At 38.1% G+C, this 14,940-nt stretch overlaps 1 protein-coding gene across 3 annotated transcripts in view; it reads right to left on the minus strand.

Moving 5' to 3' along the window:
* LOC131792009 (uncharacterized) overlaps nt 1-14,940 on the minus strand; it is a 32,513-nt gene that overhangs the window by 1,060 nt on the left and 16,513 nt on the right. For all 3 annotated transcript variants that reach the window (XM_059109370.2, XM_066169583.1, XM_066169584.1), the window contains 27 exons: nt 14,723-14,818; nt 14,198-14,273; nt 13,756-13,862; nt 13,234-13,354; nt 13,100-13,122; nt 12,544-12,700; nt 12,292-12,392; nt 12,033-12,146; nt 11,441-11,497; nt 10,847-10,880; nt 10,634-10,713; nt 10,313-10,381; nt 10,006-10,107; nt 9,232-9,408; nt 8,650-8,767; nt 4,881-4,909; nt 4,451-4,648; nt 4,165-4,252; nt 3,822-3,916; nt 3,448-3,561; nt 3,217-3,273; nt 3,012-3,045; nt 2,825-2,904; nt 2,169-2,237; nt 1,835-1,936; nt 1,046-1,121; nt 464-576 (listed from right to left, as the gene is read on the minus strand). In XM_059109370.2, the coding sequence (XP_058965353.2) occupies nt 464-576; nt 1,046-1,121; nt 1,835-1,936; nt 2,169-2,237; nt 2,825-2,904; nt 3,012-3,045; nt 3,217-3,273; nt 3,448-3,561; nt 3,822-3,916; nt 4,165-4,252; nt 4,451-4,648; nt 4,881-4,909; nt 8,650-8,767; nt 9,232-9,408; nt 10,006-10,107; nt 10,313-10,381; nt 10,634-10,713; nt 10,847-10,880; nt 11,441-11,497; nt 12,033-12,146; nt 12,292-12,392; nt 12,544-12,700; nt 13,100-13,122; nt 13,234-13,354; nt 13,756-13,862; nt 14,198-14,273; nt 14,723-14,818 (2,487 nt within the window). The remainder of the gene's footprint in view (nt 1-463; nt 577-1,045; nt 1,122-1,834; nt 1,937-2,168; nt 2,238-2,824; nt 2,905-3,011; nt 3,046-3,216; nt 3,274-3,447; nt 3,562-3,821; nt 3,917-4,164; nt 4,253-4,450; nt 4,649-4,880; nt 4,910-8,649; nt 8,768-9,231; nt 9,409-10,005; nt 10,108-10,312; nt 10,382-10,633; nt 10,714-10,846; nt 10,881-11,440; nt 11,498-12,032; nt 12,147-12,291; nt 12,393-12,543; nt 12,701-13,099; nt 13,123-13,233; nt 13,355-13,755; nt 13,863-14,197; nt 14,274-14,722; nt 14,819-14,940) is intronic.

Consider the following 14,940-nt stretch of genomic DNA (forward strand, 5'->3'; position numbering starts at 1 on the left):
AGTAACAGTAAGCCAAGTCTGTTGGAAAGTCAAATAGAATTTACCACAAATTACAGTTTTATAAATAAGAAAAGGAATTTAGACTTGGTTGAAGTTAAGCCTGAGGATGATTAGCTTCTAATTTGTCACAACACTATCATTAATGGATCAAGCATTAAACTCATACGAACAAAGGAAACGAATGTCCATAAGCTCTTGATTTTTAATTAAATTCACCCTGTTATTTCCAGAGAAAATTTACGAAGAACAGAACGGAGAAAATCCATGCTGATGTTGGAGTGTTTTAGGGGTTAAAGGTTTTTAGGTGGTCAGACAAAGTAATCTCAGCGTTTTCTGCAAAGGGGTCATGAGAACAGATAATTTAGTCAACTGGAAGGCGCTATCCTGATCACACACCAAATTCTCTCCTCTAATGTTCAAAGAAACATATTGCAGGGGGAATCATAGTTTCATAACAAATCACCTCTGATCTTGTGACCACAACACGAGTGACTGTTTTACTGTCAGATCCTATACCACTGATTGCTTTTTCCAACGTTTCAGCGAAAAACAGCGGAGGATTTCTGGTACATCGAACTAGAAAAAAGAAAAAGAAAATACCGTGAAAGGTTTGAACCCGGAAGAAACAGTTGATCTTGTTGTTTAATTGTCAATCATCATCCATGTAATGTTGTTAGTGACAGTGATTGAAAAGCTGAGCAGAAGTCATTATCAGTATCAAATTGACTCCAATGATGACTTTCGGTCGGGTTGTCAAAACTTCAGTCGCGGTCAGTGACAACGTTCCCTCTCTGGATTACTCTCACCAAGAAGATCACACTACACAATCGAGAGAAAATTAAATGTTCTTATCGTGGATTTAATATTTTTGAGATTATTGGAGTTCACGCAAAGATAAACACTTTGTTGGGAAACCATTTCGGGAGGAGATCCTAAAAGGCACAGGTTTGAAGGGGGGGGGGGGAGTGTTATTAACTTAGGGGTCATTGGATAAGGAGGTTAAGTAGAGCCTTAGAGATATTAAAAGCAATTTTTTTGGCTGTACCTATCGCTTCAACGGTATCGTGGAAATCTCCAGTGAGCTCAGAGTTCACAGAATCCATGATATCACACTTGGCAACCTGAGGGATTGATGTCAAAGAGATAAAAAAAAAGTCAACAACATCCCTTGGCCGCTTGAAATCTAATGATGTTAAATATCAACACGCCAGCTGGTAACAAGTAGTTGTCTAACTTTAAAACAAATTATGTCATAATATTGAGCAGAAATTGCCAGCAAGAGAAACGATGACTGAGTTGCATCATTGTTTGTACTTGAATATGAAAAATCAGTAGCTTTGTGGTATCCGTAAGAGCGGACCGCAACTTCTTCGACTTTCCGATATGTCATTTAATGGGGAGAGCCCCCTTATTCCACACCCGTGGTATCATCACCATGGTTTCACCGTTGACCGCATTATAATTTCGTTGAACGAGCAGGAGGCTTTCAGTTTGACAGGGTTTATCAGCTGAGAGCTGTGTGCAAAACGGTTGTTACAGATGAAGTTTGTGGTTTTTTTTTACCCTAATTGTTTTTGGTAGATTATCCACGCATCAGAGTTACACGTAATTATTAAAACGGGTTTGTGCGGTTCAAATCTTCAACGGGGACGCAAAATTTAAGACTGAATTTAACGTTGTTTAACGTTGAACGTAGAGAACGTTGAGTGGCAATTGAAAACACCCTAACCATATTTCCATCGAACTACACAACACAATTTCACATTCTACTCATCTTCTAACTAATGTCAGAAAGCTATACAAAGAGGAAGCGCATTGAGGTTGTTTAACTCACATGTTTGTACGCTTCAAACGTTGCTTGCAGCTGCGTGGTGCTTCTTGTTGTAAGAATTTTAACAAACACAGACTCATCTGTCCCCCACTTGTCTTCACCGGCCTAAAGGACATAAAAAATGTATTTAGAAAAAGATTTTTATCCAAGTTTACATTTTTACGGTGTATTATTGTTGCATTTGATTTGGACTTATGTTCTTGTATAAGATAAGAGTAAAGACAAGAGATATAACAAAACCCTGCAAATTCGTGTAGGAACTTAAAAGATCAGTAACCAATAAACTGCTGTTTGTCCACTGAGTTGATCCTATACACCAAGATTGCTTCGTACTAACCTCCAAAAGTTTCGTAGCATCTTCATAAGCAAGATCTTCATCGACTTTTTCTGAAGTACTTCGTTTTCCCTATAAAAAGTTAAGTAGTGTTCACGGGTTAGATCTGTAATGTATTTTGAAAGTAAGGATTGGGTAAGTGTCGGAAGGATTGAGTAAGCCCTTAAAGAAGATGTGAAAAACGTGCGTTTAACATTTTTTCTAAAATTGTAATTTCTGATGAGCGTTCAACCTAGCCAAGCTTGTCACGGATTCTTCTTCAAAAAGGGATCGATCAGAATCCTAATTAGTGACATTTTAGTTGAACACCGTACTCAGAGATCACAACAAAATTTATTTGAATGAAATTTAGAGAACAACAATCACTCTATCGAACACGTGTTCCTTCTTGTCAGATAGAATGCGACCATTGGGGAGGCTCTTTATTTTAAACACTCTTTATGATAGATGGGTTCTTTTCAGTGTCTTTTTCATTTGGCTCCGAGAACAAATTTTTCTTAACAAAAGAAGAAAACAATGGAAAGGGGAGCTAGAAAACTGAACTCCAATCGTGAAGTAAGGAACAGAGCTATAAAGAAAGTCGCGAATAAAAGGGGAACGTTGAACAAGTGAAGCTAACAGGTTTGATATATTTTAGTGTAGAGAAGAACGCATCCTACCTCCACCAATTTTATTAGAGTGGATTGAAGATCCCCACTAGTTTCACTTTTGATTTCCTCCGCAAGGTCTTTTCCATGAACTGTTGAAGGGAAAATAAATAAATTTTTTGTCATGAATAGTTCATTCGAGGGCATTATCTATCGCAGGAGTGATTTAGAATATGATGACAAAAACAATATAAGCTACCTTCTTTAAAAGTGGATTTGATCGCTTGGATTTCCTGTAAAAATACAACAGTCAAATTAGTTTCATTATCAGGATTGAAAATACCAGATCTGGAAATGTTAGGTTATTATTTAAGCAGAACACGCAGCGATATCTGGGCTTTTATTTTAGTATGGAATTGTCTTTTGCTTTGCGCTTTACTACAAGAAGGATTGAAAATACTTACCTCCGAGCTACGCGAGCATAAAATCTCAATGAGGACAGCCTCGTCTGTTCCTAGACCCTAAAAAGGAGGAGGAAAAGGTTTATCTAGTTTCAAAGGCACAGTTTTTGTCTTAAAGTATAACCAAGATAAGACTTTGCTGATCTCACTTGATATCTCCTTACTTAAATAATTTGGTGGATACTATACATAACGTCCCATGACTATGGAGACCCTGATTACTAGTCAACTTACAGACATAGCATCATGTAGTGAGTTAGCGTCGTATAATTGTGGCGTCGACATAAGAGCTACTATAGCATCTTCAAACTTTCCACCAAGCTCCGACTTCAATTCATCAACAAGGTTCTGTAAAGAGTTAAAATTAATAAAAAAAAAAAAGGTGAGAGGACGGTAAACAAAAGAGAGATACTCTCAATTTTCACATTTATACAAACTTTCAAATTTCCTGTAGATTGATATGTAAGTTTTTAAGTTTTTCCATCTTCGGAAGTTTATTGTAAATCAAGGAAACGTTTCCCTCTGGTTAGGTGGTACATTCTCATATCTCACCTGTTAACAAAGTGTTCATATGATATGTTAGAAGTTACATGTTCATCAATAATTACCTTGTCGTGCTCCTGCTGATACTTAGCAGCAATCTCCTGCCGTTGATGATTTGTTCGCGCTGCAAGAACCGCCATGATGGCATCCTCGTCACTTCCTGCGGTGAGTGAAATAGTTGTCGGAAGTCACAAGCTATAGACGATTTTTGCCTAAGCGTATTGCATGATTTACGAGGCTTCAGTGTGAAGGTTATCCAACTCTGTGAGACAACTATCTCTAGCAGAGTCTCGGAGACATAACGCCGCAAAAATTGGGGATTTTAAGGTAACAAAGATACATCTTCGTGCCTTTCCCTGATTGATCTGCGAGGACTTTCTAAAATCACTCTTTAATTAATTTTCTCACCAAATCCCTTCATGGCCTTCTTCAAAGTCTCGGCGTCCTCTGCTGCGTTGAAATTATCCGCTGGCTTTAAAGTACCGTGGTTTTCGGGCTAAATTAGGAAGAAAAAGTAAAAGCCAAAATCAGACGCAATTCTAGCCCAATGTCCCTCGTCAATTCTTTTCATCAACAAATTCATTGGTTGGGAGGAAAGTAATTAGAACGTTAAAAGTTAAATCTGACTTCCTCTGCCACAATTTTGTGATGAGTCAAGGAAAGTCTGCGATAGTTGCAAAATCAATTTTTGTACCTTCTCAATGTTCAGTTTCGGTCTTTCTTCCTTTTTCTCTCCTTCCTGTTCACCGGACCCTTTGCCACTTTCTCTCGGTTTCTCAGCAGTCTCCATATTCTGATCCGCTGCGGTTACTTTCGGCTTGCTCTCAACTTCCGGTTTCTTGTCAGCGTTGGGTTTGCTTTCAGGAGGTTTCTCGCCGCTAGGTTTTCCGTTCTATGAAGAAAACTTAGTCTATCACCTTATGTGGATCAAATTTCTTCTACAACGATTTGCCATTTGGATAAATTGTTCGGATTCTTAATCTTAAATTTGCATGGAAAATGCACAGGTTGGATCTAAGTTCCCTATACTTCTTTTAAAATTCTGTAGACATTCCTTTTGATATAAGTTGATTTAATACGATTGAATAAAAGCTTAGTCACATGAAAGTTAGTTTCTGTCCTACCTTTTTTGATTCTTTGTCAGGTCCTGTATCTGCGAAAAAAAATTTCATAAAATTTTAGGTTATCCTTTTGAAGAAACGAAGCTAGGAAATTTGTGCGGTGAAGTTGTGAGAGGAGATAAGTAAGATAATTTAAGCAGTTAAAAGCATAAACGAGTTTTGAGTTCGTATGACAGAGTTGAGTTATAAACTGCTCGTCTGGCTTTACCATTAAATAAGCGCATTGCATATTTATACGGAGACTGCGCTCTACAAATTCATCATTATCATGAAGCGTTAAATGAAAGGTAACAATTCAAAGTACCACATTTATTTTCTTAGCTGGCTGGTATGACATTTAGCATGCATAGCTTGTAGAAGTATCATTTCAGCCCCAAGTGGGAAGTTACTCTATCAAACATTTTTTAAACAACATTTCATCGGGCTTGGCTGGCAGTATTACTCATTCAAGACTTTGAGGGCCAGAAAAAAAACATCGATACCACTGAGCCCACCTTTGCGATTCACGATCAATATCACTCCAACCTTAAGCTCGGTTCAGACAATCTATTATTACGATCAGTTACAGTAAACCTGAATTCTCAACCATACATGGAGTCCTTAAAATGACCGGCTTCTTATCTTGTCTCATTGCTTTACCCTTGCCGCCCTCTTGTGAGAAACAGTACTTCAAGATATGCAAGACTTACACACTGCAGACAGCTTGGGGGAACACGCGAGTGATCAAGTCAATGTTATTTTTCTTGGCTTTCTATGTGAAATTGAAGGAGGATTTGCCAAGGAAAATCCCTGAGCCACTGAAAAAACTACGTCCCACCCTTTTTTCAGATACATCGTGAAACATTTTGCGATATATTCCAGTGAAATTCCAATCTACAGATAACTCTAGTCTAATACTTGCATGACTTTAGGAAAGTAACGGAAGAGTGAAGAGAAATCATATCGTATGGAAATTTAAGCCTGGTTTTATGTCACATTTTACAGTTCGCTCCTTCTAGAGTAGAATCAGCTGGTATAGTAGTGAGAAAAGTACAAAAAAAAACCTTTTCTTCAAGTTTGTAGGAAAAACGTGGCTTCTCGCAAAAGTTAAATTTTTGCTTCATTTGGAAGAAAGTTCACGCGCTATGTCTGCTCTTCAGCGCACCAGTCTGAGGATAAAATATGTGATCGAAGTCGGAAAAGTTAAAACCCACGCAACTCCTTTAAGTTTCTGCCAGGAGCAGGGCGTCTGCTAAAATGCAAGTTTCGAAAATTGGGCAAATGTGGTTGATTGACTATATAACTAATAAGTGACTAATTAGTGAACTTCCAAGTCTATCAGTTAAGGGTGGATGGAATAAAACTCAATTACTGAATTAACGTTGAAAAGGTACTTAGTGCAATATGGCAATGTAAATCGATGAAAAAAACACTAGAGTTGCTCTTTTAGTTCTCCGCTTGATGAAGTTCTGGACCATCGATTTTGGTGCGCACGTCCGCTTTATACAGAGAGCTAATTTACGACGTTGGAACTTTGAGCTTATAAAGTCTTTCTAACTATGCTTCGTGCTCCGGTTTGGGTTTGCCAGTGTTTTTTCATCTATTTCGTCATGTGTCTATTTAGTTACCTGTGATAACCAATACACATGACTAGTAATTGAGTGCTGAGTTTTATTTGAGAGGGTACCCTCCCCCCCCTTAGAATTCTTGCCATCATTGATAACTTTCTGTTCAATAGTTGAGCTCCTGTGAACGAGGTGCGCAAAAAGAAAGGTAGAGAAACTGTGGTTGTCATCAAATGGCCCCTCGGCCCGTGACAATGCAAAACTGTACTTTGCGTGAAAAGCTGCTGGACCGAGGCTCAGCCAATTTGTTCATATACTGCAAGAAAGAATTAGCTCTTGGGAAAGAAGGGTGAAACGTTAAGGAAGGAAGGGTTATGAAAGAGAAGTACAAAGAAAAGGAACTGTTTCGTCTATCTGAAGAAAATTAGTTTGCCTCTCTAATATTTTTGTGTAAAAAGGTGGAAAGAATTTGTATAAAAGGAGAAAAACAGAGAAAAAAAAGAAAAGACCATTTTGGACATCATACGCTTTGTTCAATTGACGTACAACTAGCTGGCTGCCCGTATGCAATTCCAGTGATATTCGTATCTCAATGCAAATTCTTACTGTTTGCACACGTATTTTCAATTTTTTATCAGTCCAGCTCGGGGCCCTCTGAGAATGGATATTTTGCAAAGAATCCATTGCCTCTCAATCGGAAGATGTCACGAGAGAAATTTGACTTTGAATGCAAACAAAGACGTGAAGCCTTTGGATCTTCATCCACATCTGTCATTATCGAAAGGAATAATAGTCACTTGAACCAAAAGCAGCGCTTTAAAAGATACACAATTTTAATGGGGTAACATATCTCCTTAGGATTTCTCTTAAACCTTTCATGACGTTCGCAGCCCCTGCCTCATATGGGCTCAATTTTGGTTATGGGTTCACGAAAGTTTTATGTGTTATACTGACCTCTGCGCCATATAGGGTCCGATTTTATTCAGATTTCTTTGCGGGGTGGGTTGAGGCTCGATTTTAAAGTTGATAAAAAACTTGTTTCCCTTTGTTTAAAATCGTTATCATCATTTAAATACCCAAAAACATTTTAAATGGAATTTTAAACCCATGATAAATTTATCCCTAGTGAAACAAACCCGTAGATCAGGGGCGGGTCCAGCCTCAAGTAGAGGACGGGAGTGAGGGCGGAGGTAAACGTATTTTTACAAGAAATACGGGCACCCCGACCCTTGGGGCATCAGAATTGATATTAAAAAAAAAATGGTAGGAGGCACCACAATGCCCCTCCCCGAAATCTTGATTTTAAGACGGTGGAAAAAGTTATCGAAGTTCAAAGCGCCATACGCATGAACGAAATGTTCGTCGTGACGGTTGTTACGATGTGAGGGAGACCATAAAAGGTGGGAAGGTGATTTACGAATTATTTACAGGGTCTACCACACATAACAAGTGCAACACAAGTGCTTTGTCACAAAGTGCATTTTTACAAGGTGCTTACATAAAGTACATTCTGAGTGCGCCATTTACTTTAGAACGTACACATTGAGGGGTAACCGTTAGTAAATTCACAATTGTCAATCTAATGAGTAGGTGCATTTTTACAAGGTGTTTACAAATGGGACATAAAAATTGTGCCGTGTAATTTACAATGTCCACGTGAAGAAGCCTACATTCCGCACTATAAGCCCTCTAGGTGCCAATACGTGCATATCCACATGGTGTTCATTGAGAGGACGTTTAACTGTGCCTTACACCTAAGCTTCTTCGAGCCATTATGTACGAGATGATTACACATTGGAATAAACAACTGCGTCTCATATGGGACGATTTAGATTTTCAGGACTTGCACGCCTCACAAAGATCCTTCTTATGGTAATGTTTCTGTAATTACAGTATTAAAAAGTCATTTCCAAAAAGTGGAATATGTCGATAAAAACAGGCATGCCATGCGTTCATTTAAAAAGTCCAAGTTCATGCTTACCGCCCGACGAAACACTCAAAGCCAGGGCTCCTAGCCAAGCCAAAAATTTTCATGCAGTCCTAAATATTAAATTATTATTCTCAAGGAAATATCGAAGTCTTTTGGACTGAACATAAATACATAAGTACATAAATTTATAAATCGGATAAAATAAAAGACTTTAACAAAACGCATAATTAAAGCTAAATTTTAAGTTATTTGTTTCAATTGATTTATAACTGAAAATTCGTTTTAATTTATTTTATACCTTTTAAATTCGGTAATAGAAGTTTCTTCAATTCATTGCTACATTTTGCGTCGATCTCAGCTGCAAGCTTTGGTTTGTAGGTTTGGTTGTATACTTTCTCTACCTCAGCAATCGCACCCTGGGATGAAGAAAGAAAATTGGTTTAGCAAACAGATCTAAATATCCCCTTTTCATGTCCACATTTAATTGCACGAAGTTTGGTTAAAAATATACTGTAAAACTGTATTTTTTTTTCTCTCACGAAGTGCTTTTAAAAGTTGCACACATAAATCTGTTTTGCTAAGGGAAAATAATGAAATCTGCTCCCTTATTTTCTCTTGGTTTTGTACAGTGACAAGTGATTAGACACAAACGTGCTCTGATTGGTTGGGAACTGCATGATTTCTTTTTTTTTATTTTGGCACTGTAATTTCACCCTGAAAATCTCGAACTTTCTTTTATTTAGACGCATTCTTGCCTGGCCCATAAAAAAGAAGACGGGATTTATTTGTATTACAAAGTAACTTCTAAAAGATAAAATAGACAAGCTGGGGGAGAATGAAACAATCTATGAAAACGTTATACCCTCAATAACATATTCACCTCTCCCAAAACAATCCGTGCGACTGTTGCTGTAGATTTGCCTTGAAGTGCAACTTGCAGCTTATCCGCGAGGAACTGGTTCTGATCTCTGATACACTTGACAAGTGTCTGCAATCCATCCCGAAGGTCACCTGACATCTCAGAGTCGATTGTATCTTCAATTTCACACTTGGCCCACTGCAAATAGATGTAACTCAAATTTTTTTTTTTTCGTTTTTTTTATTTAAACATATTTTCCTTTTTTTTTCCCAAAAGCACCTTGGGGGGATTACAATCAACTCCAACTATCGAAAATCAAACTTTCAAATCAAATCTAAACTGCATGGTGAGTTTTTATCGCTGCTTTTTTGATTTGTTATTGGAAAAAATCCTATCAACCCAACGAAATGATTTTTCATGGGAAAACAACCTGCTGCAGCTACATTCGCAAGCGAGCACAGTTGCAATTGGAAAAACAAACTTGTCGAGGGCAGTTATCGAGAAAAACTTGGTTTGGTAAAATTTCCATTATACCCTTCAATTTGTTGGACAACTGCCCTATTCTAATCATTTGCATCAGTAAATTTCCTTCATGATAAGTTTTCCTTCCACAAGTTGCCATACAAAAAAGTTGGCTGGAAATGTTTGTCTAGTAACTTCTAAGTCAGCTTTATTAGCTATGAGGCCAAGAAAAACTTGTCGAGGGACAATAAGCAACCTTCATTTCGACAGAAAAACAGACCAAAAATTTTTAGACAACAGTGACCAAAAACATACACTGAATTCAGTGTTTACCTTTTTGTATTCTGGAAGCATTAGTTTCAACTGAGGAAAGCTACGTGTTGTGAAGATTGCGATGAAAGTTTCCTCGTCTGTGCCCCATTTCTTTATACCAGCCTGTTGAGAATAATTAAGAATTAAAAACTGATAGACGGTCAACGGTGCGATGTGAATCTCTGAGTTAAAAGGATGCAAGCGGAAGGTCGCTTTCAACGATAGAATTATGTAATCTAAACCATCTCAAGATTCTTGACTTTTCCAAAAATTAGTTAATGGGAATTGTGCTCTCTCTTCAGCAATTTTGATTCCAAGTGATTCTCACCTCCAACAAAGATTCTGCGTCTTTATGTGCCAGGTCGTCACTCACATCAGTGCCTTCGTCCCGTTGACCCTAAAAGCAGGGAATACGAAATCAACAAATTTTTCCTTGATTCAAATTTCATTTACCTCAGTGTTTACATACGTTAACTTATGAAAATAGATTTTGAGACAAATAAAAACATAATGTAAGCCATGGATAAAAGGAGAGGGTTGTTCGTATTCATTAGTTCGTTTGCTCGTTAATCGATCCGTTCTTTCGTTTCCTCATTCATTCCCGTGTTTGTTTGTCGGGTATACTGAGGCCATTTTTAAGCACACAAACCTTGCTGAGTTCAACAAGCAGAGTTTCGAAGTCGCCACTTGTATCATCCTTGATAACTTGTTCCAACTCCTTCCTGTACTCTGACAACAACACAAATGCCAACTGTTAGATACAAAGAGTAAAATCATGACGGTTCCTATATTCAACTGTTATGAGGATAGCTGAAGGTATTAGAAAAATTAAAACCTCAATCATAAATAAGAAATGTCTTACTTTTCTTGTAGGCTTGTCTTATTGCGGCGATTTCCTGTTGATTAAAAGAGAGAAAGTTTTCAAGTAAAGTATATTTCTAAAGGAAATGACAGGACAGGCTATAAGCCTGTCCTTGCATTCATTAAGAATGTAACCAAAAGGGCTGCACGTGCACTGCAGATTGTCCGGTAAATGCAATTCACACCAGCTTATACCACGTTTCCTTCGAGCACCCAACGCTAAAATTCCAAACCAAATCATCACAACAGCCAATCAAAACAAAGGAACATATCGCGAGAAGCCCATTAAAAACTGAGAAAATATAAGCGTTGAAAGCCTCAAGAGCGGGAAAATGTGAATGACCGAGTCACTTCTGGTTTTAGTTTGACAAAAACTTAGTTCTGAGGTTGGCGCGAGTTTTCTCGACCGATCAGAGGGCGAAGGAAAACGCTATTAGTAAAAATCCCAGGTCACATCCCACCATTTTAAAATTGACTTACTATATAAATGTACCAAGGACTATAGAAAGCCAATCAGATGACGACCCTGATTATCTTTGGACTCCAGTGTATATCTCAAACAGAAAAAAGAGGTCGGAACATGACAAATACCTACCGCATTTGTTCGCGTTGAGAATACTTCAATTAGCACGATCTCCTTCGTGAATAAACCCTAAAGGTAAGTACAGATTTGTATAAATAAACAAACCGCAAGTTTACAAACCGACAACGTCCAGTGTGTGACAAAAGGTAATTATGACCCTGTAAGCATTAACTGATTGTTCCTTTGTTGCGTCGATATTGATATTGACGACGACGTATAAAAGATACGCGTACTGTTTCTGATCGGTAGTTACTTGCGCGCAAATTTCAATGGAAAGATTAAGCCACAAGGATAAAGGGAACAACAGCTACTTCAAGATGAAAAGTACAAATTCTACAAGTAAAGAAATGGCTGACAAAGAAGCTCAAGAGAATTCAGGCGTCAGAAACTTCGAACCCGTCCCTCTTACATAACGGCCCGGGGCGTTACTACCACAGGAGCGAAGAAGCCAAATGTTGGGATTGAGGAAACTTTTAGTAGTTTCTTCGTTCTGTAATGGAAGCTAATCACAATTGAATAATCTAAATTATATTTTGACCTTTGGATGATATTTAAGAAGAGAAATGATCCCAAGCTGTTATTCGTTGAGAAACTCCTGACCCACCTTCATAGCCAAGTGCAAAGTCCTTGCATCGTGCTGAGCTTTGTTTAAGGACATGGCAGCTAAAGCTTCCAGAAGGTCTTCATCTATTTTCTCATCCAAGGCTTCAAACAATTCCTGATAAAAATTACAAAAAACATATCGAAGTTATTTAAAACGCTTGCAAAAGTTTTAAGATAAAACTCTGGACACTATCAACCCTCTCGAGGGGGATTTTCCTAATTAATTCACATCAAGATATGAAGAATAATACAAAATTTACCTTTCCATATCTCGCGTTGTAGTCCTCGACAAGCTTCTTGGCCTGTTCCTTATCCTTGAGATTCCGGCATACAATCTCTTTTATTTTCTTTTTGTCGTTAGCTTCGTAGGTTAAAAAAGAACAAAGAACATACATTTAGTTTAAATAGCTTGAAAGGAGAAGATCTATTGCAAAGAACAATAGAGAGTGGTTGGCACAGAACCCCGCATCCCTCTCCTAGATAGTGTCCCTGAAATTTAGGACAATACCCACCGTCGATCGCTGCGCGTAGGTCTGCATATTCTTGTTTGTCGTCTTGATGCGTTTTCTTTTGCTGGGAGGGTTTTCTGTTAACAGTAGGTTTCTTTCCTCCACCGCCTACTTGTATGACGTCAGCCTTTTTCTTTTTCGAGTTGTTGCTAGCTTTTTCCTTCATTGATGAAAAATTCAAACGGAATTTTTTGTGAGCATTCAATGTCACGATTCTCATAAACGTCTAAAATTTCATTGAAAGATTAGCCGGTTGGTTCGCTCGGGCGGTCGTAAGCTTGTTTTCCTGTCTAGTGTTAATTCGTTCGGCAGCTCGCTTGCTTACTCGGTCATGTGCTCGCTCGAACTGATTCGGGCGGTCGTAAGCTTGTTTTCCTGTCTAGTGTTAATTCGTTCGGCTGCTCGTTTCATTGTTTGCTTACTCGATCATGTGCTCGTTCGAACTGATTCGTTCATTTGCTCGTTTGTCTGTGAATTTAATTCAGTCGCGTTTCCCGGAAGCGAATAGCGCAGGAGAATTTATCGGTTACAAGTTAGGCAGCTGTTACAATTTACTCACCTTTTCTTTCTGTTCCTGGCCAGCTATCATAAAAGGAAAACAAATTATTAAAAAAATATAAGGAATAATGTAGGCATTTTAATGTTGGACGGCAACAAAGAAAGAATGAGCCATTAAACGAAATAAATATTTACCTTTCTTGAGTTTGGGTAGAATCAACTTTTTCATATTTCCACTGAACTTTCCTTCAGCGTCTTTAGAGAGGTCATTTCCAGAAAGCTTTTTGTACCTTCCCATGATGTCTGCTAATTCAGCCTAAAACGAACAAACACACGGAACAAGGTGTAAGTATGATGACACCAGCAGGAACGTTTTTCGTCACGGAGTAACTTGGCTGAAAGGTGTGATGATTAAGTTAGGATGTATCCATACTTCTGTTTTTCCCATGTACTCAACTACTTTTGACGAATTGCAAAATTGTAACCTAACAATCTGGATTCGGTGACAACAACGATGTTACCACCTTAACCAAATCCCTCTCACAAATTTCTTTCGTAGCAGACGTAATAAATTGCTAACAAGTTTGCATCCCACCAGCTCGGATTCTAATCTATTCTTTAGGTTATTTACAGTTGCTATTTTAGCGAAGAGGTTCTGATTACATCTGTACTTAAAATAAAGTTACTCATTTTAATTCGATCATGTAAAAGCCCTACCGTTGAACTTGTAAGGATAATTCGACCTGGCGTGTCTGTTTCACCCTCTTTTAGTGACTTCTGAATTTTGTCAGCGTAAAACGCTGAAGGATCACGAGTGTATTTAACTATTAAAGAAACAAAAGAGGAAAATGAAGTTTTGGGCAGAATTCGTATCACATATCGTAACTTGCAATCACCCCTCCTTTCCCCTCCCTCCTACGGATAAGAGTTACGCCCATAATTCCTTCTTTCTTGAATCATGAGAACAAGAAGGATATTGATCCTGGTAAAAATACACTCTGGCTACAAAGCTTGACGAAATAGATGGAACCATCTTCCTCCTGAACATTTCCCGCAAGCAAACATTTCACCAAATCGTAACAAAACGCCTCTCTCAAGCTATCACTTACAAGCCAGTTAAGCCAACACTGATACTGCTTACGAGTGGTTTATATTTTACCTAAGGCTAAGAATCCCTTCTCAAGGTCTTGACTCATTTCCTCCTCGATGCATACATCCATTTCTTGGTTTGTTAGCTGTAGTTTTAAAAAAAGAACCAACATCAGTCACCCATGGATGGCATAGCTTACTTCAGGAACTAACTTTAGTACGCCCAAAGTGGCAATTTCTGGGTTTGTACATCTAGAAAATTCTTTCACGTGCAATCAGTTTTGACGTCTTCCATCCTCAAACGTTTACACTTCTCTTGATTTTTTGGACCAATGTTCAACGAGTGTTAAAAGCATTGTGGGTTTGTATTCTGCTTCACCTTGTGATTGGTCTAAAAAAAAAATCTTGCCATCCTCTCAACCAATCAAATGCAAAACCAATCTGTACTTAGTCTGTAACATTTTCCCGCGGTTCAGCCAGTTTGTTTCTTTTTACTATTTATCAGTTCTGATTGTTTCCTTGTAATTGACTGTTTGGTTTTGGTTTTAGAACACTTAATCGTACTGCATAATCAGTATAATTGTCTCAGCTTTACCTTTTTATATTCTTGGAAAACCACTTTGAGATGAGGGAAACTTCTTTGCGTGAAAACCTGCACAAATTTGTCCTCATCCGTACCAAGGAAGCTAGCCTTTAAAAATACAGAAGGAAGAAAAAAACGGTGATGATAATTCCAAATCAAAATAGTGAAGAAAATGGATCTTTTCTTCTACCCAAAGGACGAGCTATTTTGCACTCGTTTTAGACGCACAC

Source organism: Pocillopora verrucosa, chromosome 7 (genome assembly GCF_036669915.1).
Source record: "Pocillopora verrucosa isolate sample1 chromosome 7, ASM3666991v2, whole genome shotgun sequence".
Lineage (NCBI taxonomy): Eukaryota > Metazoa > Cnidaria > Anthozoa > Scleractinia > Pocilloporidae > Pocillopora > Pocillopora verrucosa.